We start from the raw sequence: 24,175 nt of genomic DNA on the forward strand, positions 1-24,175 counted from the left end.
TTGAAATAATAGTATTTTTTGTAACAAGAGAAGGGAGTGAGTTTTGCTTATGGTGTTTTAAAACTGCTGAACTGAGTGAGGTCCTTTCTTCAAAATCACTTCTGGCTAAAACAGGGAACATACTACTCAGTGGGACTAAAAAGAGTTTGCAGAGTTTGACTGGTAGGTTTTTCCTTTTTTTTTTTTTTTTTTCTCCTTCCTCCCTTTGTTTCTGTTGTTTGTTTGTTTGTGGGGTTTTTTGTTTTTTAGAAAAATATGAAGTATTAAATACTTCCACAAATAAATCTATATGAGTTTGTGCGAAAATTACTTTGGACTTTACACAAGAAGTGTATAATATCTAAATTAATTAATTTGGGAATAATATTTTTTTCACAAAAGCAGCATGACATTTACAGGTTGGCTGCAATAGTTCATTAGTTGTTTGCTATAAGTGTAGGGGAATTGTCTTGCCCTGTGGTCATGTATGCAAATTTTAACATGTAGTGAGTATGCAACAAAAATATTCTCTTGCTGTTAATTTTTAACGCCGCCACAGGTCTGGGGTCAAAAGCACAATGAATATAGAAGCATACAAGCTAACAAATAATGAAGTAATTAAAAAAACCTCCAGTCAATTATATGTATAAATGCAGTGTTCAGCAGCTAATCTTAATTGGCATCGCTCAGTTTAATCATTGGAACTGCATGGATGTATTCCAGGGTAGAATATTTAAATATAAATGCTGAGGTGTATAGCAATGAAAAATGAGAAAGTGAGTGTACTGAGAGGCAACGAAATTACTTGTGAAAAAGCATTATTTATTTATATTTGTTTGATTATGAATACAGATGTAGCTAAGGTTTCCATTTGTCTTTCTGCTGACAAATGCATTGGAATTTTTCTTTCAAGCTATCTAAATTATGCAAATGTGAAGTCGACAAAGACAAAATAATACATATTTTGTATAGGCTTTTGATTAAGTTTTTAGAGAGCTTGCATCCCTTCAGAAATCATAATCAGACTTTTTCAGTCTAAAGTATGCAGTTGTATACAGATACATATTAAAAATATGTGATAAATTCCAGTCTAAATTCCTATTTGTTGTTGGGTTTTGTTTATTTTCAGTAATTCCATCAAGCTAGTGAATCTGTGCTCTATATTTATCAGCACGTGGCTGACAGCAGCTGGGTTCATACATTTGGTAAGTATATTTGAAAATACTTCATTGACTTTCTCATGGATCATTTGCTCTCTGAGCTACTTTATTACCTGTAATTGCCTTGCTCTGGATAATCCCTTAACACATCTATAGAGTACAATAAAAAAAGATATCACAGCTTCTCGAATTTTAGGCTTCTACTCAAAACTAATTCTGAATAACAAGTAATATAACCTCAATAAAATATGACTTGAACTTCATGAATGAATACAATTTACCAGTAGGTGGCAATGTTTCCTAAATAACTACCCGGAGTGCTTCCTGGAAGGGGTTGGCATAGCTGAAATGATATTGAGGTCCTGGGAAATCAATGGTTGCACCAGCAAAAAAGCAGTTCTGTATTTCCACGAGAAGTAATGGGATTTCTAACATTTCAGGTAGCAATTTTTTAGAGAATATTTCCTTCTCTTTTGTCTTTAAATTTCTTTTTTTTTCATGTAGCTTTCAGTCACTGATAACATAGATTTTTGAAATAGCTGTTTACTCCGCACTTAATACCTGAAAAAATGTAAGATAGTATAGAAGTTCATAAATGTGAACATACATATATATGATAGGTATATGTCAATTTTGTATTTTAAACATTTTAAACAAAATAGCTGTTTACTCTGCACTTAATACCTGAAAAAATGTAAGATAGTTAGTATAGAAGTACATATGAGTTCATAAATGTGAATATACATATATATGATAGGTTTATGTCAATTTTGTATTTTAAACATTTTAAACTAATAGCTTTTACTAATTTATGTGGTAAATATAATTAAGTATGCTTAAGTGTTTGTCATTTAAGTACGTTTTATGATCAACTTAGAATCAGGAAATATTCAAGATACTGGTAGTAATAAGTAACTCAGGAATGGTTTTGGACTAATATTCTAATTTAATTATATTGATGTTAACCCAGAGCAATTTAATTGACTTCACTTGAATTACCTTGAGATACATCCAGCTGTATGAAATTCAGAATGTTTATCTTCTTGTTATACCAGATAGTAATTTAATTTTCACACTTATAAAGAAGCACCAAAATTTTGGATATTTTCATTTATGATATACTTCTCATTCATGGATGACCATTTTTTTACTCCCTTTGGACAAATGTAGCATTTTTATCATCAAAACATTAGCTTTTTCTATTTTTGAATCAAACAAAAAAATGTGCTTTTTTAATTACATCAGGAGAGAGAGAATACTATTTGGATTTTGGTGGGGGGTTTTTTGTTTGTTTGTTTTCAGCATAAGTTTTTCTATTCTACTGTAGGAATCTTCAAACTTCAAACTTTTTATTGTGGAAAAAGTTTTAGAAGGCATAGTGCTTTTCCATTTATAACTTTGTCACATACAGTAGCTAGCTTCTTGGAAAAGTGTGGTGAATTGACCCTGGTTTTATGGCAAGTGCCCACCAAATCTGCTCTATCCCTCCCCCTCCTCAAAAGGACAGGGGAGAGGAATTATAATGAAAGGTCATAAGGATAGAGAGAGATCATTCACCAGTTGTCACAGTCAAAGCAGACTTAACTTGTGGAAAATGAATTTAGTTTATTACCAATCAAATTAGAGGAGGATAATGAGAAATAAAACCAAATCTTAAAACACCTTCTCCCCCATCCCTCCCTTCTTCATGGGTGTAATTTTTCTCCTGATTTTCCACCTCTCCCCCCAACAGCGGTATGGGAGGATGGGGAATGGGGGTTACAGTCAGTTCATCACATGTTATTTTTGCCTCCTCCTCAGAGGTAGGACTCCTCACACTCTTCCTCTACTCCAGCATGGGGTCACTCTCATGGGAGACAGTCCTCCATGAACTGCTCTAGCATTAAGTCCTTCCCATGGGTTACAGTTCTTCACTGCTTTAGCACGGGTCCTTTCCATGGTGTGCAGTCCTTCAGGAACAGACTGCTCCAGCGTGGGTCCCCCACGGGGTCACAAGTCCTGCCAGCAAACCTGCTCTGATGTGGCCTTCATCTGTCCACGGGGGCCACAGGTCCTATCAGGAGCCTGCTTCAATGTGGGATTCCCATTGGGTCACAGCCTCCTCATGCATCTACCTGCTCCAGTGTGGGGTCCTCCATGGGCTACAGGTGGACATCTGCTCCACCATGGACCTCCATGGACTGCAGGGGGACAGCCTGCCTCACCATGGTCTTCACCACAGGCTGCAGGGGAATCTCTGCTCCGGTGCCTGGAGCACCTCCTCCCCCTTCTTCTTCCCTGACCTTGGTGTCTGCAAAGTTGTTTCTGTCACGTATTCTCACTCCTCTCTCCAGCTGCAAAATGTGCCTTTTTTTTTTTTTTTTTTCCTTCCTCTTCTTAAATATGTTATCACAGAGGCGTTACCATCGTTACTGATTGGCTCAGCCTTGGCCAGTGGTGGGTCTGTCTTAGAGCTGGTTAGCATTGACTTTATTGGACGTAGAGGAAGCTTCTGGCAGCTTCTTACAGAAGCCACCCCTATGCCATCCCCACTACCAAACCCTGGCCACACAAACCCAATACAAAAAGTAATAGTGATTCACTAAACTTAACATCACCAATGCCATTAATAGCTACATAATGCTTTAAAACAAAAAATTAAGAAGTAGAATTATATTACAAGTAAGATTCACTCTGAACAAATTGGTATAACATGAATTTTCCTAGCTGCATTAATAAGTTACATTATTTAGTGGTGAATGGAAAAGATGCTTTCCATAAGTAGTATGCTTGGCAAGGCTATGCATATTGGCAAAAGAACTGTAGTGCTATAGTTGGGACAGGGTTAGGTTCTGTCTTGGTTCAAAATAAATAACAGGAAAGGATCCAGACTTTACATTATATGTGAGATTATATATATATACACACACACAAATGCACATGGATATATCAGTAGAGTTAATTTATGATACAACTCTAATAATTCATTATATGTTTTTTTGTTCATTTTAGGTGGAGAACTCAGGGGATCCATGGGAAAACTTCCAAAATAATCAACCGCTAACATATTGGGAATGTGTTTATTTACTAATGGTTACAATGTCCACTGTTGGCTATGGAGATGTTTATGCAAAAACAACCCTTGGTCGCCTTTTCATGGTCTTCTTCATCCTTGGGGGATTGGTAAAAACACTTTTTAAATAATTATTATTCCACCTACCTTAATACTTGATCATGTATATCTCAGTGTTGTAATCAAAGAAATAATAGGTCAGTTTTTGTGAATTAAAATTAATTATAAAACTGTAAAATATGTTTAATACACTACTTTTTTTCTATAGATAAATATTTTTGCAGAGCTTGTCAAATTAGTCCAGTTTAGTAAAGTCAGAATTTTTCTAATCCATTTAAATGAGTAATGCATGTGAATACATGAAGTGTCTTAATATTTCAATTTATAATGTTATTTGTAGTCTTTTACTTTTTAGTGACTGACTGTAGTGCATTTTTTTTTTTGAGGCTGCTATTGATACTTAAAGGCACTTTGCGGTTTCAGAAGTCCTACCCACCCTTCTGTGTTCCTTCCCAGAATTCCAACAAACACTGTGGCTTTGGACTGCCTTAAAGAGCAGCTTGCCTGATCCAGATGATGGCAAACCACATTCTCTTTAATTTCAAACATCTTTTCATGTCATGTAGCACAATTTTAACTCATAATTTATTGCATGGCCATAACCGGTATGCATTTATATCAGAAAATTCTCGTGTTCTTTGTCCTCTGTGTACATAGTACCAAAGTTACTAATTGTCTTATGTCAACTTTTCTATCATTTATCGCTGTTAGTAATACTATAGGATCTGTTGCATTGTTATTCTCTAAAACAGCAAGGTTTATTTTAATATTTATACTGTGCAAGGTAAGTGCTTTATGGATGACTCACAATATATATTGTGCATATACTTTCATATGTATATTGTTACTTTGCTCTCATATATTGATTTCACATATACATACATCTTACTGAGGTGATATGTATATAACTAATATTATGAATGCCATATATGAGACACACACATATACATATATGAGTATATATATAAGCATAAATATATGCATTCCCATCTATGTTTATTGACATATGATGGCAATGATGATGTCAACTGGCAGTAGCTCTTCGAAGTATCCAGCCACAAGGAAGATGTTTGTTGGACAAAACATGGCAGAATATTTTTTATTTTCTCCTCAAAACCTTTTTTCTATTGTGTTATTCCAGTCCTTTTAAAAACATAAATTTTTGGAAGAGTTTTTTTTGGGGGTGGGGGAATGAGCTTTCTTTTTCTTGACAGAGGGAATAACCCCTAATTCCATCTTGTTTTTGTCTTCTTTTGAATTCTAATCATGGGGGGAAAAAATCTGTATTTTAAAATAGAAATGTAACAGTGACAACAATACTTATTTTTGGGTTTTTTTTTCAGTGGAGCTTGGATAGATTTTTTCCCCTCTTCTCCTCAGGAAGAATTAGACAGGAGTGTGTTTTATAATTAGATACCAGTTTGAATTAATTTGCTCTTTGAATTTTGCTCTTGTTTCATTTTGTGTGCCTATTTTTTTCTCTTTTGACCATTTTCTTAATTTATAAGATGTGCACCTTCTCCAAGACCAACTTTTACATTAAGCCCTCTTGTTTTGTTTGAGAAGAACTTTTGTATTTTTTAAATTTTCTTTTTAAACAACTTCATAGATCTAATTCTTTTGCATTTTCAGATCTTAAAGATATATATCTTCTGAAAATATTCACCATCCCCCTTTCTTTGGCCTCTCTTTTTAGTCTTTTCTTCTGTCTCCTATCTTCTTCTTAGGCCATGTTTGCCAGCTACGTCCCTGAAATCATAGAATTAATAGGAAACCGCAAGAAATATGGTGGTTCCTATAGTGCGGTTAGTGGAAGAAAGTAAGTATCCCAAGAGGCTCTGCTGCCTCTGCTGCAGTAGAACACTCTCTGCATGCCATTTTCTTTTTTTTTTTGTGTTTTTGTTTCATGCATGTAGGCAATGTTTGCTCGCTACGTGCCAGAAATTGCTGCTCTCATCCTTAATCGGAAGAAATACGGCGGGACTTTTAACTCAACCCGAGGCAGAAAGTAAGTCAAAAAAGACCAGGTGTGGTTGTGTGACTTTAAGAAGCCCCTGAAGGTGGTAATAGCTGATTCACAGCTTATAAGGCTGTATTCCTTGACATCAGATGTTACCACTGGAGAATTGTCACACTATAATTAGAGACCTGGGCTATGCTATGGTACAAGTCACAACATTTTGCCCCTGCTTCAGGAGAACCTGCATACCACTCAGACTACAATGACATATTTTGTGAAAAATGCTGCTATTGCATGTGCTGTTAGCTTCTGGAATGAGGTCGACTTGTCACTTCACAGTTTTGGACATCAGATTATCATGTGGTCATCTCTTAACTAAGTGACAATGATAATTCACGTGGTTTTCAAACAACTCGGTTCTTTAGAAAACTTGTGTTTACTGGAGTGCAAAATACAATATTTATATTGATCAGGTTATTCCATTAGACTGACTATGTCAGAAGTCTGATAGTGCTGTTTCTCATTGTTCAAACAGCAGATTGAGATCTCATGCAGGTCATACTGTATTCATATGAATATTGCAAACACTCATGATTTCAGGATCCATGACCAGGGATTTTAAAGTGATCCTTTTCCACACAACATGTAAAAAGAGCAAGTAGTAGCTTTAGTATCAATACAGTGTGGAAAAAACCCAAACCTGTAAAAAATACTGTTTTTACCTGGTAGCAAGAGTTTTGTTTTATTGGACAGCATTAGCTCATTACATTTCTATTAAAAGCCTGTTTGTTTTCTTGACCAAGTTAAAACTAGCTCTTTCTGGCATTCTCAGCATCTAGACTTGCTGGGATATAGCCTTTAATGAACTAGATGTACTCGGTGATATAGTAGTTTCTCCTCTATATCACCTTTAGTGTTGCCATCTTTTGTTTCATTAGATATCATTGTGACATTCACTGGTTGAGATATATTTGCCCCAAAAGACTAGTCATATAGAATCCTTTCCCTATAACATAAAGAAGGTACTGCAAGCAACACATCTAATTAATTGGCCCTCTCTGTACTTTAAGAAAATATGATTTTTACTTTATTCCTTTCACCCACACATCATTTTATAAATGTGGATTATGGCTTTATCAAGTTGTTTCTTCTCTCTATGCTGTAAATGTTCCACTGAGCTAATTCTAGAGCACTGTTTTACATCTGGCTAGATAAACCAAAGTTTTTTCTTTAGTTATAGCTTATACTATTGTGTGTTCAATAGTACTCAAGCAATTAGATGACACAATTGAAAACTTCAATACTTTAATTTTTTGAGAGACCCTCAAGTGCCTAAAGTCTTTTTTGTTTTGTTTTTTAATTTAAGCACTAATATTGGAAACTTGCATCATAATTCACTTATCTAGAATAACAAAGTGCCTTAATTTATTTCTGAGATAGAGTAGTAATTAACTAAAATGTTTATTTATGACAGAGGCCTACTCAGTTCCATATTTGTATTCGCACTTGGTTTCTCAAAGAGAAATTTTTCAAACACAGAACTTACACCTCTGGTTTTGAGGCTCCAAAGGAGTAATAGCAGAGTAGAATATGATCAAAAACTGTTTTACATACAGAGTTTTAGTCTCTCCTCTTCTACATTGTCACTAGTACCCAGCATTGCTCAGATGTCTCTAAACTTGGACCTGATCTTCAGTCAGAACCCCACATCGTGAAAAGCTCAATTCCAGATTACAGGCTTCTGCTAGCTTTGGGGCGTGCTTAATTTTATTTTTTCACCTTTTCTTTTTGTCTTTATTTATATGCACAGTCTCACTTTGTTAACAATCAGTGCTTTTTCTGCTGATCTCTTCTGCCCATGTAACTTGTCGTTTGAAACTCAGCTCTGTCCTCTGCATACAAACTGTTTGCTTTAACTTTATGCATTGTTTTCTGGTTCAATTATTAATTACTAAGTAGTTTAAAGATGTCTTTTACTCATGTGGGTCTTTCATCAGAGAATCTGAGCTTGAGAACTGCATGGTAAAAAGCCATTAGCACCCCTTGTTTGATGTTGCTTTTGCAGTCAGTAGAACAAGATTGATGAAATGTTATATTTGGCCAAAATTTAAGTATTCATTTGGAATTCAGTGTTGAGAGAATGTATTGTCAGAACCAATAAGTTTTCCTTTGCTTGGATATGGGCATGTGGTAGTAATTAGCAATGTGAGGTTTTCAGTTGAGCAACCAAGCATAGATTCTGGCAGCAAACATAATGAGAAACTATGGTTGTTCTATTCCTAATGTCAGAAAGTTTCCAGATAAAATTAAATGCATGAACAAAATGAAAGCATCGAAATTTTGTTGAAAGATTTATTTTCAGCTCTTAAAATAGCAAATGTGTGTCCTTTTTAACTTTCTCCAAAATAGATAAATACATGGAATCTGCTTTGTAACATTTATATATGTGTTTATACATGTTGTCTCATGAACTATGCTGTAGAATAACATGCTTCTGTAGGATTATTAAACACTTAGGTGGGAAGTTAAAGTTAACATATGACTATATATGTTTTGAGGATTGCGCTACATTGCTTTAATACTAAGGAGAGCCTTGCAATAAAATTGAAACTATTGAAGCATCTAGAATGTATGCATAAAAACCATTTTTACTAGCTTAATAAAGAAGAAAAACAACCAACTCACCAGCAAGTTTGATCTCACATTTAATTTTGCTTTTTGGCCACTAAAGTCCCAAAGGACACATAAACCATATAGAAATTATTTTGCACAATAAGGAAGCTTACTTCTCTCTTAGAAGAGACACATACATACAGAGTTTAGGAACAGAAGTAGTCTGTAGGCAGAATGCAACCAGTGATAACTGGTTAAATTTACTAGATACTAGGTAGTTTTATTACAAAAGTCCATGGAGAATTTTAAATTTTAAATTTAATTTTTAATCTCTGATTTGTAATATATTCCTGTAATGAGACTTCTAAGGTCTCATAGAACATGAAGCAGGAATTTTGTTATAGTCTTTGATTGAAGTTTCACGTGTTAAATACAACAGTACTTGCTGCTGCTTATATACCAAAATACATACCAATGTGTCTACAATGACCAAGGCCAAACATACATATTTAATGACAAGTAGGGTAATGACTTTGACACAAATGCAACCTAGTGTAAAAAAATTCAAGTAACCAAAAAATGTAACAATCCTTGTCTTGAATTTCAGATTTATAAGCAATGAGATCTGCTCTGTAGGTCATGAGATTGCTGCTAAACGGCTGTTTTGCTGCTGTATACAGATCAGCTCATCAGAAGACTCTGTAATGTTTTTACTTTGTGCCCTGATACACCAGAATCAACTGGTCAGTAGACAAGAAAAGACTGTCCTTAGTTTAGTTATACTGAGAAAAAAACAATTACATCTTGACATAGTCACCACTAAATATGAATGATATAGAGAAAACCAAGCTGTAGTTACAAAGAAAGAAAATTTATATTAATGTATATGACTAAGATGTAACTGGGAAATAAAATTCAGGCATGGTAAGCCATCAGAACTCTAAAACCTATTATTTTCTAATATTGCTAAGAGGTATCTTAGGATAACAGTGATGTGGCTTACAATATTTTCCACACTGAGTCCTACATAGATTTTCTTTCACATGAGTAATTAAGTCACTACTGTTTCTCCTTCCTGTGCATTTCCCTCAATGAATTCTGTAGTTTTGCATTTTGGGAAATACTTTTTGCAAAGCAGGTATTACACATAGTATTCTTTACATATTAGCCAAAGATCTGCTGATTTCTGTAGAAGTAGGTTACAATGTAACTCACTTTCTCTGTGGAACAGTTGGCATATTTTTATTATTAATAGACTAGTAACTACCTGACAGAGTTTTTGTGAGATTTAACGTAGTCAAGTTTATGCTTTCTGAAGATGAAAAATGTTTTTAAATTGCAAAGTAGACAAATTTATAATGAAGGTTAACTCTTATTAATTGCTTCATCACCAAATTTTGTCGTCACACTGAAAAATACCTGCAATATTATATAAGATATATCTCACTAAAACATTGTGAAACTTATTAAATCACTAAGAAATAACTAATGAAAGCATATACTTGAATGAAGTTATATACGGGTAATGTCATAAAGCAAATTTGTGACAAACTAGTATCATTATGAACAGATAAAGTAGTTTGTAATGACAAAATACTGGATACAAATACTGGAGTTAAAAGCTAGGTGTAACCTGTAGTTGAGTAGAGAAGGAAAAAAAATCTGACCTTTTGTTAGAGTATCATAAAAAGTCTATACATTAGACTTTAGTTTAGAAAAAAAGATACAATTTTATAAGTATAAGCAGGGGAAGTCTTATGTTTTTTTGTTTGTCCTTTTTTTCTTCAGTTACAAACTGAAATGGTATATAGCTTGAGTACGAATTATATCTTCTCTTAGACATTTTTCTTAATAATTTTGAGGCCAGCAACTGATTTCCTACACCCTATCTGCATTTAGCTCTTTTCTTTTTAGGGCTTGTGATTTGACTTACTGTGTTTAGGGTCTATCTGTAGAACTCGTGTGTTAGTATTCAAGGGATCATTTTAAAGTGGTATTTTTAAAATGAAGTACCACAGAAGGATGAAAAGGTACCTGCCACCTGATCACCATAGCTGGTAGACTCTTGTTTTTAGAATGTAGAAATAAACAGATTAGTTCATGCATGCATACCTCTGGAAGAGATAGTGATCACTTTGGGTTTGGATGATTTTCTGAAGTGCTCCAACCTCTTAACTATAAAGTTCGGGGTTTAAGTCTTATGAGACAGAGAGTTTCCTCAATAAATTATTGCTTTTGGATAAGTAGAATTCTGCTGTTCAACTCTTTTTGTGATATTTGGAACTTTCACATTCAGTGCTAGCCAAAATAGGACTTACACGATCATCTGTGTTATTTATCATAGAATCTCCTGGTTGGAAAAGACCTTTGAGATCATCGAGTCCAACCATACCTATCCACTACTAAACCATATCTCCAAGTACCTCATCTAGCCATGTTTTAAATACTTCCAGGGATGGTGACTCAACCAGCTCCCTAGGCAGTCTATTCCATTGCCTGATAACCCTTTCAGTGAAAAAAATTTTCCTGACATCCAATCTATACCTCCCTTGGCACAACTTAAGGCGATTGCTTCTTGTTCTATCACTAGTTACCTGGGAGAAAAGACACATATCAAGATTATTTATTTATTTATTTATTTATTTATAACATCCATATTACTCAGATCTGGTCTGAGATTTGGTTAAAGATACAGATTTGTTTTACCTCTACTAATTTATAGTTAACCTTTTATTCTGCATTTACTAGTTTACTTGAGAATCAAGATCGTTCTTATTCAGTTGTCTGATTTCTGTGTTCATATGATCAGACTGGATTTCAATTTTGTGAAATATTTTCTAGTTGAAGGCATTAGTTGTAAATCAGCCTGCACAAAGATCTAGAAAACGTATGGAAAGAACATTTGTAAACTGATGGACTGAGAGACTACATAACTTAATGATTTTTTTTTCAGCCTTTCCTCTACATTGCATTATTGACTTTTAATTCCATGGACTAAATTATTTTTGCCTTTTTCATGTGAAACTGCTATCAGATACAGTGGAAACTCTTTATGAGGGCAGCAAGCAGAACACAGCTTCACATGAATAGATACCGGCAGAGAGAGGGATTATTTTAGTTTATATACATGTATGTGGATATATAAACTGCTTATCTTATCCCAGTAGTAAATATTTATGCTAAAATTTGTTAAATTTTCAAAATATTTTTTAAAAAATGATCCAAAGGCATTATCATAGTTAATATATAAGATTAGAACATGTATTTTAATGAAAACTCAATTATTTATGGTATAAGTTATTAAAACCTCTTGTTTCTCTTCTCATGATCTGCTCTGCTTCCCAGAGATTTCTTCAGATTTCTTAAATTTACAAGCCATAAATTAGCAAATCATCAATGTATCAACAGGAAGAATCATCTGTTAGAGATTCTTTCCAGAAGGAAACATGGGATTCAATAACTAAACTTCACAGAGAAAAATAAAAACTGTAGACAGATAGATATGGTAAACAGAAAGACAAACAGATAATTTAAGTTGACAGACCATCTTGGACTCATTAGACATTTGAATCTGATTAAAAATTAGGAAAAAAAAAATAAGACTTATCCAGATACTTTGGCAAAGGTCCATTTGCTGCAGTAATGAGAAGCATAGCTCCAAAGAAAGTGACATTATCTTATTATAGTAAATTATTTGATACAGTATGTAAGATATTATTTTCCAGTGGGATGAGAATGTAATAAGAGAATGTGACATGGATTGCATTATGATCCCCAGGGATATCTCTATTTCCCATCTGCTAGCCATTCTTATAATCCCACTGTTTGAAAAGAAGTCTCGGTGATAGAGTGTTAAATAGACAGACAGATAGAACTAATAGGGCAAACTTTTTTTTTTCCGCCAATTTTGCATGCTTGTTAAACTATATCCATTCTTATGAAAGCAAGTCAGGAAATGTGGGAAATGACAAATACAATATTATGACTTAAAAAAAAGTATATTCTAGGTCTCAAATCACATTCCATTCCTACAATAAAAGCGCTAATTTTATACTTGTAGTTAAAATTTTAAAAATTTCAACTTTTCATTCCCTCTGCCTAAACTTCAAAAAACCTTCTGGGTTTGGCATCAAAATAGCAGTTGTGACTGTCCAAATTTTGACCCAAGACAGACTGAATCTGGTTTATGAATCTGCTGATCTACCATATTCCACAAAATATACAGGCCATGATTTTAGGTGTGGACATTCCAAGGAGTGCAAGTGAGATGGCTGAAGTGGTGAATTAACCCACATGTTTTAATGAATTATGACTTTTTGTTTTCACACAGGTTCTGATGCAGAAAATTAGTCATGGCATTTTGGGGTGATTTCTATGGAAAGAAATGCGTTGGCTGTGCTCATGAATGAAATGCTCAAAAATCTTAATGCCTTTGCTAACTTTTGCTTTGCTTAGGATTTAGTTAATTTTTGACACAGTGAGAATTTAGAAATGTGTAAGACAATTTGAAAATGAGTCATGGTGGGAACATGGAAAGCAGTTTACTTAAGGAAAAATATTTTAAATTTATTTCAAAAGTAATGGTGTAGTGTATTGAGTGTGTGATATCTGCTGTACAAAATAGAAGAAGGAAGCCTAGGGTTTGGAGGGATTAGAGCAGTAGTTTAAGGTCTGTTTGCAATTTAGATGCTAATGCTGGAGATGGTTATTTCTGTGTTTTACTGTAAGCTTTCTAGTATGGAGTCCTTGTGCATGCCATAGCATTTAATAATTTTTATTTCTTTTTATATTAAAATATTCACTTATTTCTTACTCTAGATAATATTAGCATTAAGACTGAAGGAAAGGATGAATATTCATCCTTTACTTTAAGCTACAGTGGAAACCTCTTAACTAATCCAGCCCCTGGCAGAAACAAATCACTGTGCTTTCTTCTTATTATTGCAGTTTCAGAAGTATGCATCAAGCAAAGAATATTAACTTTTATTTTTTAACTTGCTTTATAGAAAAGCATTGTGCAATTCCTTACATCATAATAATGTAAGATAAACTCGTATAGCAGTAACAGAGCAAGAAAGTTGAAATAAACAAAACTCCCAATGAATCATTTATGATAGCATGCTATTGCAAACAGACTTGGATGCAAGCTCTAATATGCAGTTTAAAGAAGGAGTGTGCTGTTTATCCAGGTTCAGGTATCTGAAATGAACTATATTGGCCTGTTCTCTAGTAGAAACCTCACTTAGGTGGTCATAAAATATTTGAGGTCCTGTGTAACTGAATTCTTCTGTACTATTTCTATGTGCTTCAGAAACGATTTCTACATGACCAATATTCACTGAGCAAGACTGAAACTTGGATTTGTATAAGTCTACTTGATATAGTTACATAACTGTAATAATTCACAACTAATTAGGTTCTTGTGTGCGACTGTGTTTGTCACACATTGCCAATTTTATGTTTAAGATAATTTGAAATGATTCCTCGTCAATTCTTAATTTTACATACTTATATTGGTCACAACATAAATTAATGTCTGCATCAGAGGTAACTTTCAAATGCTTGACATTAATGATTTACCATTTATGTTAATCTGATGTATGATTGAGTGCTGTTCCATTGATCTGTTCTGTATACCATATACTGAATATAGCTCTTTGACTGTTTTCTGGTGTTAACTAATTCCTTTTTCTTTACTCACAATACAAGAGAGATTCCAAAGAACATAGCACCTACTGGAAAAAAACAGATAGTTTCTGTCAGAATTAATCACAGCAGCTTCACTACAGGCTGCATGAGTTCACTCTGATTCCTGAATAGTTGGCAGCTGAAGCTATCAGTTCCAATTTACAGAAATTACAGGTACCTCAGACACGTTCTCACAGACTTCAATCACATCTCCAGTCACAGTATAATAATATTCTTCTATATATTTAATGTTTATATACATTTGAAGCTCAGTGCTTTTGGCTTCTCAATAACTTCAAGATTTTTGAAATTTTTAATCCTTCAGGAGTGAAGAGTAACGAAAATTTACTTTCTAACAAATAGTTGAAGGAGAACAGATGTTAAAATACAGTTGCTGGGATGTTACACACTTGACAGACAATTTGCTATGTCCTTGAATATTTTTTATTTCTCTCCTTTGTACTAGGTTTCTAGAGCCTGATTTGAAAATCAGAGTGAGAAAATAGAGAGCTTACGGTTGAATTTTAAAAAAATTATTATGTCTTGATTTCAGAGCTCTGTTCACAGGTATGAAAGACTATTGCAAAAAGGGAAGTTTAGGAATAACATTTTTTAGTTTCATACATGCTAGAGTTATTTTTTAAAAACCAACTTGATGTGTCTTTTTTTTTTGGTCCACAAGTGTCTATTCTAGATGACAGTTCTAGTTCTCAGTATTTGCTTTTGTCATATGTACAATCCATAGGCAAGTTTTTTTAACGTTTAAAATATTATGTCATATTAATCTGTCTCACTATAAATATTTGCTAAATAAGTCATCCTTAGAGAACCACCCTTGGGCTTAAGTTTTCTGTGAAAAAAGAGAAAAACATGAAATCGAGACTGTACAGCACCTATTACTCTATCTGTATTAATGTGAGAGCAGAGTTTATATTAAAGTAAATAAAATATAAAACAATATAAAACAGAGTTTATATTAAAGTAAACATGTGTTTAACTGAATAAGAGAAAGACACATAAGTACATGGATAAAGTTTTCACTTAATTGAACTGAATTAATAGAATCTTGAATAATAGGTAAATAATAAAAAGCACAAACAGCTAGAAATGTATTGTAAACTGGTATATTTAAATAATACCACTAATAGACAAGAAGACCGTATGTACAGTTTCTGTTGACATTTATTGACTTTTCTTAATAAGAAAAAGTGACTGAGACCCATCCTTTGTTGAGGAAAACTGTTTAGACTTTACAAGAACCTGTTTACTTCAAATACAGCGGCCTGCTACTGGTATACAAAGAATGAATTTAGATAGTCAATGGATGAAGACATGATCAGAACACTAAGCAGAAATACCATAAAGAGATTTGAGTATATGTATTTGTTATAAATGTTATAGTTTCATAGAGGCATCTAGATTAATATGTGCCACACTTCATTTAGTTACTTGAGAAGTGAACACTATGTATTCAGCTGAATGCGGAACAGAATTTTGTATTTATTATCTTTGATTTATTATGACAGACAAGTTAGAGTGAGTTTTTTCCAGTTCTTTATAGTTGTTCCACTAAAATGGATGTAATTTCTTTCAAAATAAACAGGCAAAAGATTTGCCTTTCGTATTGTATCCTCTGAATGAAGAACTATGCAAAGATCTTTTTTAAAGAATCCTGTTCACAGTAGATCTGTTTTCATTTACAGTACTATTTACATGGATTAAGTGTATGTTCTCAATTACCTCATATCAGAATTCTAGATGTTTTAGCTTTTGCTGATTTTATTTTTTTTCTTCCTCAAACTGTTTATATCTTCTGTAGCTTTGTAACTTTTGTCAGTTTTTGTTTACTTTATAAGAAACTAGTGTATTCTTAGCAAATGTATCATTATGTCAATACTTGAGTGGAAAAAAATTAGGTAGAGAATTTCAACTGTGTAGAATCACAGCTGAAATAAACTGTGTAGAACTGTACTAATTTTTCATATTTGGTCACTGTAATTAATGTTGACAATGTTAAGTACATATGGGAGAGAATAGAGTAGTTTGGCTTTATTGATCGATACAATATGGCTCCTAAACTTTTGATTCTCTTTAAAACGATTCTTTTTGCAGGATCACAATAATGTAATATGGATTCCTCTTGGTATATTAAACCAGTTTCACCTCTGTTATATGATACCAATCCAACTAGTACTTAACAGAAACCTTAGTCCTTCTGAATAGTTATCAGCAATTAAAATATCTAAATTCCTGACTCATGTTTCTCAGTATTGTAAGGGGGAATTTCTAAATTTTGTTTTTAAAGAATGAAAAAAAAATCATTATAATTTAGATGAATGTTTTAAGGTTTTTTATAAACAAAAGCTTAATGCAGAGGTTAGACATTTCTGTTGACCCAAAATTATTAATACAATATTTTTATACCAAGCAACTCTAGCTGAAAGCAAAAGTATCCAGTATATTAGCTTTATTTAAACTCACAGTGTGTGTAAGAAAATGAGTGGTGTATGGGAAGGGAATGGTTATTGAAATAAACAGAGGAATTTATGAATCTTCAAATTATATACAGGACAGATTAGAACAATATTAGCTCTCTGAGTTTTCTTAAATAATGTACCTAATAACTCTTTCTGGGCAAGTAGGAAATTTGGTTTATATTTCTTCTATTGCTAAACAAAAATATAATTTATGTTAAAAGGAGATTTTTTTTGTGTGTGTGAGTTTTCAACCAAAAATTGATGCAATTACCTCATCAGAAAATATTATTTAAAACCAGGAGGTTTTCTTGCAATCAATACTCAGGACACTGTCTTGCACTATATAGAAACAGCAAAGAGTAGAGGAATAGGTAATGTCCAACCCCAAATCAAAGTGCTAAAATGAAACCAGGGTGCAGATGCCTCTGACACTTATAAAAGGATCAGTCCTGTTGCTCAAATGGAGGAGTATTTGATAACGAAATATTTTATTTTCACTGGAGCAAATTGCTATGAAACCCTACTGAATGGGAATCATAACAGGTTTGAATTATTTTACCAAAGACATCTGCTTTTAGTAGGGGGTTTTTGGAGCAGATAACCTCTGTAGGTCTTTTCCAATCTGAATTATCTTGCAATCTTATGAAAATTTTTTCTGCAATAGAGTAATTTGGGTTGCACACTCTGTCTGGCTTGTAGTTTTCTCTCCGTTTACCTATATTTTTAAAATGTGGACTCTAATGACAGAAAAGAACCCATATGAAGTGTAATCTCACAGAAAGGAAGTAAATTTTCTGCACAGGAATGCAGTGTAGCACAAGAGCACTCAGGAATAGACCCTGCTAAAGCTAATAGCACAGGATCTGTACAAAACAGTTATCTACAAGAAGAAATTATTTATATTATTAAAAATAATGTATCAACTATGCAAATGGAAAGTTCAATTTCTTAATTAGTAATAGATTGTAGAATCGTAGAATGGTCTGGGTTGGAAGAGACCTTAAAGATCATCTAGTTCCAACTCCCCTGCCATGAGCAGGGACACCTTCCACTAGACCAGGTTGTTCAAAGCCTCATCCAACCTGGCCTTGGATACATTTGAAGAAAATTATACCCATACTTTAAAATTAGTAATCTGAGAAAATGTGTACAGACAGTAGGAGGAATACAAATAATATTTTTATCTGCTGTTTATCATTTTCTTGGGTTTACACTAAGGAAAAGTGCTGAATGCCACTAAGCAGATAGAACCTCCCAATATTTTAGCATAATGAAGTGTATCAAACAGTCTGTTCTGAATTTAAATCTGGTAAACTGCTCAGGTTTTAAACATCTCTTCAGAATCTAAACTTTCTTGAGGTTTTTCATTTACATTTATATATTGGATGGAGATTCATCCATTTGATGGGGAGTGAATCCTAGTGCTTGAAATCATGTTTTACCCTTCTGTATTGAAGGTTATTATCCTGACCTAACTGTGTGTGCAATAACTTATGCACACATAGCGGTAGCAACTGAAGCAGTTGACCACTGGGGAAACTGAGGAAGAGTGCTTCTGAAGGGGGGAATATAGGCATGTTTTTATCCACTTCAGTGGCTGCTGCAAACTCTGCCAAGCTGCAGAGATCCCAGATGAAACCTCCTAAGGACCCCTTGCACCAAAGAAGAATGAGTTAATACATTTTATTTCTTGTTTTCTGATATTGTTCTTACCACGTCAGAAAAGAGGAAAGCTTTAACTCAGGGGTTCTTGTGTTTTTAAGTGTTTACAGTCGATAACTCGGTGCTGTGTAGACTTACTGCACCAAAAACTTAGGTTAAAATTGAGCAAAATCTTACTGAAGCCAAAGCAGACACTCTGCAGAGCTATTTCAGCAAGAGAAGTTCAGAAGTTTTTGTATTTATGTTAAATACAAAACAGCATGATCAGAGTCTCGTATAAACATTTATTCCTTGCCTGTTAAAAAGAATGAAACCATTGAAGTTGTTGACTGCTGCTATTTCTAAATTTACATGTGAGTCCTGGTGATGTCACTAAGAACTCATGCAAAAGGAGTGTTTGAGTTTATCATGTTTCTAAATAAAGCATGAAAACTCTGTGCTATGCCATTTATAAAAGTTGTAATAGTAGATCAATATCATATGGTGTGCTAGTATAATAGTGTATCGTGTTTTGCTTTTATAGGGACCATATGAACCACTGCAAAAATAATTGTACATAATGGTGATATTATTCACTTCATAATGCATTTTACTGATTTATTCTCTGTTCTGCATAATTATCCATTTTCCAATGAGTTCTATGCACTTTTCACATTCACTTCATCAAGCACCAAATTATGAAGCAATAACAGACTCCTATTATAGCCTATTACAAAGTAATCATTGCTGCCACCTATTATTTGTTGTTTACAGCCAATGAGGTTTCTGTGTTACTGAGTTTTCCACAGAAAATTATGAAGTAGGTGACATTTGGCTGGTCTGCTTCTTACCCTTGGAATTACTTCACATTTGGCGGCTCAAGTGCCAAATAAGTTTGTGAAATTATATGTTTGTAGCATTTGTGCATGGGCTATATGACTGTAATGAAGTTGACTTTCTGTTAGTTCAGAAACTAACCACCTTGTCCCTCTTCCTGACTCCTATGAGCAATGTGTTAATTGGAAGTGTTAGCAACTGGCATATCAAAATCAGCATCTTTCTTAAACCCACAACAGTAACGGAAGCTGGGATTGAGTGTATTCTGTGAAGGAAATTGTGAGACAGTGTAGGATATTTTAAACATAAATTTTTAGACTTGCTTTACAATAATAAAGGAGCAAAGATCCCTTAAGTCAGGAAGAATGCAATTTCCTAGGCCTTTTTTTCAGCCTTTCAGAATTTAAGATGTATAATTCAAGGATGTGTATGTAGGTATATATTGTGCTTCCATCTCACAGTCAGATACATCTATTAATGGAAATGTGGAGCAGTACAACCTTTGTGACATCACAATCTGTGCAAACTTTGATTTTCTAAGCAATCTATTGCAATAGTGTAATAAATAATGATTTCTTATTGTAATGTACTCTCCTTGTGGGAGCTATGGTAGCAAAAAGATTGCTTTTTTACTGCTTATGGCCTGTAATTGGCAAGCTTTGCACTGCATTGTTGGCATAAGTGTCTGCCTTCAACCATGGAAAAATATCAAATCATTTTAGGGAGATTTGCTGTCTCATTATGTCATAAACCAAAAATTTAAACAGTAAATCTCAGTATAGGAGGTAAAGATGTTGAGAAAGACATGTAAAATAAAGACATATGACTTTGAAAGAGACTTTGTTAATACAGTGTATAAACATATATATAAGTGATGCCACTTATTGTTAGACATGTAATACAGCTTGGCCAAATGGTTTGTTACCAGTAGGCTTTGCAAATGGGAACGTTTATGTACTTGCAATTGCAAAACACCTTTTGGAACTGATGTTATCCTTTTGACTTCATGGAATAGGATCTAGAGAAACATCAAGAAGATAACTAACACTCTTTTGGCCAATAAATTATAATCTCCTTCTTTGCTTGCTTGTTAAAACTTCTTTGCAAGACTAACTCTCATTTTTCTGTAACAGGCACATAGTTGTCTGTGGTCACATAACACTTGAAAGTGTGTCCAACTTCCTGAAGGACTTCCTGCACAAGGATAGGGATGATGTCAACGTAGAAATCGTCTTTCTGCATAAGTGAGTAATCTTTCAAGATTAGTTTTATCATCTGTTACTAAAATTCATTAAATTGAAGACAGAGGATCTTTCTCCAAATAACCATAAAATTAATGTTTGCAATTACTGTTGTTAACAATGTATTTTGAAAAAAAGTTGTTTTCTGCAATTTTTATAACCCATTGCTAAGTATAGGTGTTTCAAGCAGACTTCAGACCTAATCGTGTCAATTGTGAGGTAGATAGCTAAACACATAGTTGAAGTGGGAATGGAATTGTGCAATTAAAAATATTGAAATACTAATAAATAGATGTGCGAATTTTCTTTAGTGTCAAATATTTCTAGTGAAACTACCAAAATTGGTAAAATTGGTGGAGAATACTGTATGTCATATGAACTTATGCTATCTGAAAACATATTTTCATTTTTTATTTCACTAGGAAAAAATTCATATTGGAAACTATAAAAAGAAAAATGTAGGTGCAGATGTAGTTTTAATATAAATGAACTTTATATTACTTTAGAGATATAGTGAAGATATAAGAGTTCTTTTCATGGTGATAATTAGTGGTGCTCTTTTACCCATATATGCTTACCTACACACACAGTCTCCTGCATTTTTCTGATGTGGGATTTGGAAAGGTGTCGTAAGGTGGTTGCTGTTTGTTGTAGGCTCTGCATTGGCATGCCTATGGGAGAAGCTGCTAGAAATAGACAATATGAAATAGACAATATGAAAGATCTTTTCTGCTCTGGAATGGCATCTGTTTAGAAGTGTTGCAAGCTATGAATAAGTAATATTTTTTTTTTTTAATTTAGCAGCAAGTTCTGCACTTTTCTTCTTGTCAAAGAAAATTATTAAAAAGTTGAAGAATCATCTGTGATGTTTCAACAAAGGAAGATGAAAAACTAAGAATCAGCAGCACTTGTACATTTTTTTTTATGCAGTCCTTTCAAATTGAGCTAAAGATTATATCCTCAAGTAGCTACATTATTTGTTTGCTTGTTTCCTCTCTCTAAGTAGTAACAAGAATTGACTGTCAGAGGAAAGTAGAGATCCAGATTTCCACAGTGAAAATTCATGGCCTTACGAATCAGGAAACTGCATAGGGACCTGAAGGGTGTTTAGCACCTGGCTACTTGTTTCTGCCTGCTTTCTTCTGTACCTTCACAGAAATATTTGCATGTATCTGTTTTATTTTCTTATTAAATTTAGCATGTGGCATGACAAAGATCTCATGCATTTACTACATAGCTATTATATCCCTTCTGTTTTAATGAGTGGCATCAGAAAAGGTTGGTGTCACATTATATGATAGGTTGTGATCCATTTAATTTTTTTTTGTTTATGTCAAAATGAAATGAGACAGAAAGTCACAGTATCATTATGTTTGTTTTAACTGTAGCTCATACAGGCCACAAGGTCCCTATGGGGTTCCTTTTCTGGCTTTTAGTGATTTTTGAATTGAGATCTCTGATGCAATCAGCTGTTTTGAGAATGGTTTGGACATGCAGAGGATGATTGTCTTACTAGACAATTTCTATGGAGAATGTTCTATGAGGATATTTTCAAATGTTTGCACCAATTCTTCTGGATTCACCTCTGTGAGAACCTGACAAATGATGAACACGCACAGCAGCACAATGAAGTGGTCTAGAAGTGCTGTAGACAGAAGTGAGGAGGCGAAAGCAGTATAGTATTTGCCTTTTAAGTACTGCACACTATTTCCACACTACAGGAGAAACATCAGCAGAAGTCTTGAATACCTAAAATAAATAAATGGTTAGGTTTATACATGAAGGAAATGGGGCAGTTATGGAAACTGACTTCTGATTTGCTCTTGTGTTTTCTTCCTCTTCCTAATGCAGTATCTCCCCTAACCTTGAGCTGGAAGCTCTTTTTAAACGACACTTCACTCAGGTGGAATTTTATCAGGGTTCAGTCCTTAATCCCCATGACCTGGCGAGAGTGAAGGTAACAGCTCTGTTCTTCTGTTCTACTGCTAACTGACTTTTTAAAGTACTCACTGGATTTGGAGAAAAACAGTAAAGCTTTTCTTCATGTAACCCCACAAGATTGTTTTTCCATCTGTGTTAGCTTGCCTAATAAATTATAATATCTACCCTTATAAACCTTGTTTTCCCTATATCTTTAGATCTCCAAAGCTACAGTAACACTGTAACTTAAGATACATTATCTGCCATACCATTGAACTCTTTATGAATTTTTCGTTGGGACTTAGTTCAAAAGTCTATTTTACATTAATGTTTGATATAATAGAACATTGTCTTACAGTAATTGCTTAAAATGCTATTGTCTTACCTTCGTCATTATTAGAAAATTATTTTCATCTGTCGAACCCTTCTTCCATTGTCTAGAATCCTGGAAAAAAAATACAATTTAAGATTTTTGGTAGCTAAAATGAGATGGTTTTATTGTCTACAATTCTGTATGGTAATAAATTATTTTGTACTCTTAAAGCAAAGCATGAAGCTTAAATGAAAAAAAAAAAATTATGGCAAGCTGTCAGATACCGCATTAAGTTTTTTAAGTTTCTGTTTCTCTCTCTGTCTTTTTTTTTTTTTTTTTTTTTTTTCTCTATAATGGAATGTAAACCGGATACTTAAGCCAGAATATTTTAGTGCAATGTTAATACTTTCTAGAGTATTAATCATGTCTTTTGTCCATTTTGAAATTGCTTAACCTTTTTAGCCCAACACACCCTATTTCAGTTCATCAGAACAAAATGTTCTAATTATGACCATAAAATTATGTGTTGGTATTTTTTGTTCTGTATTCCACCCTTCTTTGTGTTGGTATTTGGTTGTATAGCCTGAAAAATACTTTTGTCATCTGCTTTGAGTTAAATAGAACTAAGGTTTGTGTGAACATAGAGGTCCTGTGAACAGAGCAGTTCTCCTCCTCATGCTTTCTAAAACTGGTGCTCAGATTCTAAATCATCAGTTCAGCTCTCTCTTCCTGTCTCTAATAGGAAGATACATAAATTCCCAAATAAAGCTGTAGGACTTGTGGCAGCACTGTACTGATACAACAGGAAATTCCTATGGATTTAATGGTCTACATTTCAGTAGCTGATTACACAAGATATGTCCATTAACACCTTCACGCCTCAGCTAATACAATATAAGAATCAATAATTAAACTACTGACCTGGTCTGAGCATCATAAGCAAGTTTCAAGAAATTGATGTGTTTATGAGAGCTGTTATCATCACTCACATTAATTCACATTAGCCTTGAAACATTTTTGGTTATCAGTATTAAGAACTGACATTCACACTCATGATAGCAGTGTTGAATTCCCTAATACTTTATGGTGAAAGAAGGGCTCAAAAGAGAGGTTGCTATTTATGTTTGCTTTTTCTTTGGTGTCTCAGATAGAGTCAGCAGATGCGTGCCTAATCCTTGCCAATAAATACTGTGCTGACCCAGATGCTGAAGATGCCTCCAATATTATGAGGTAA

At 33.8% G+C, this 24,175-nt stretch overlaps 1 protein-coding gene across 1 annotated transcript; it reads left to right on the plus strand.

Annotated features, from left to right (window-relative positions):
• Positions 1 to 1,108: 1,108 nt before the first annotated feature.
• Positions 1,109 to 24,175, plus strand: LOC104525315 (calcium-activated potassium channel subunit alpha-1; the record flags this gene model as incomplete). The annotated part of the gene is made up of 7 exons (XM_029085072.1): positions 1,109 to 1,184; positions 4,131 to 4,301; positions 5,979 to 6,070; positions 6,168 to 6,278; positions 20,601 to 20,711; positions 22,560 to 22,665; positions 24,089 to 24,175. Coding segments are annotated over 7 exons (754 nt in total), but the record flags the coding sequence as incomplete, so codon positions are not given.

The sequence above is a fragment of the Antrostomus carolinensis genome, unplaced genomic scaffold (assembly GCF_000700745.2).
Source record: "Antrostomus carolinensis isolate BGI_N321 unplaced genomic scaffold, ASM70074v2 scaffold7125, whole genome shotgun sequence".
NCBI lineage: Eukaryota > Metazoa > Chordata > Aves > Caprimulgiformes > Caprimulgidae > Antrostomus > Antrostomus carolinensis.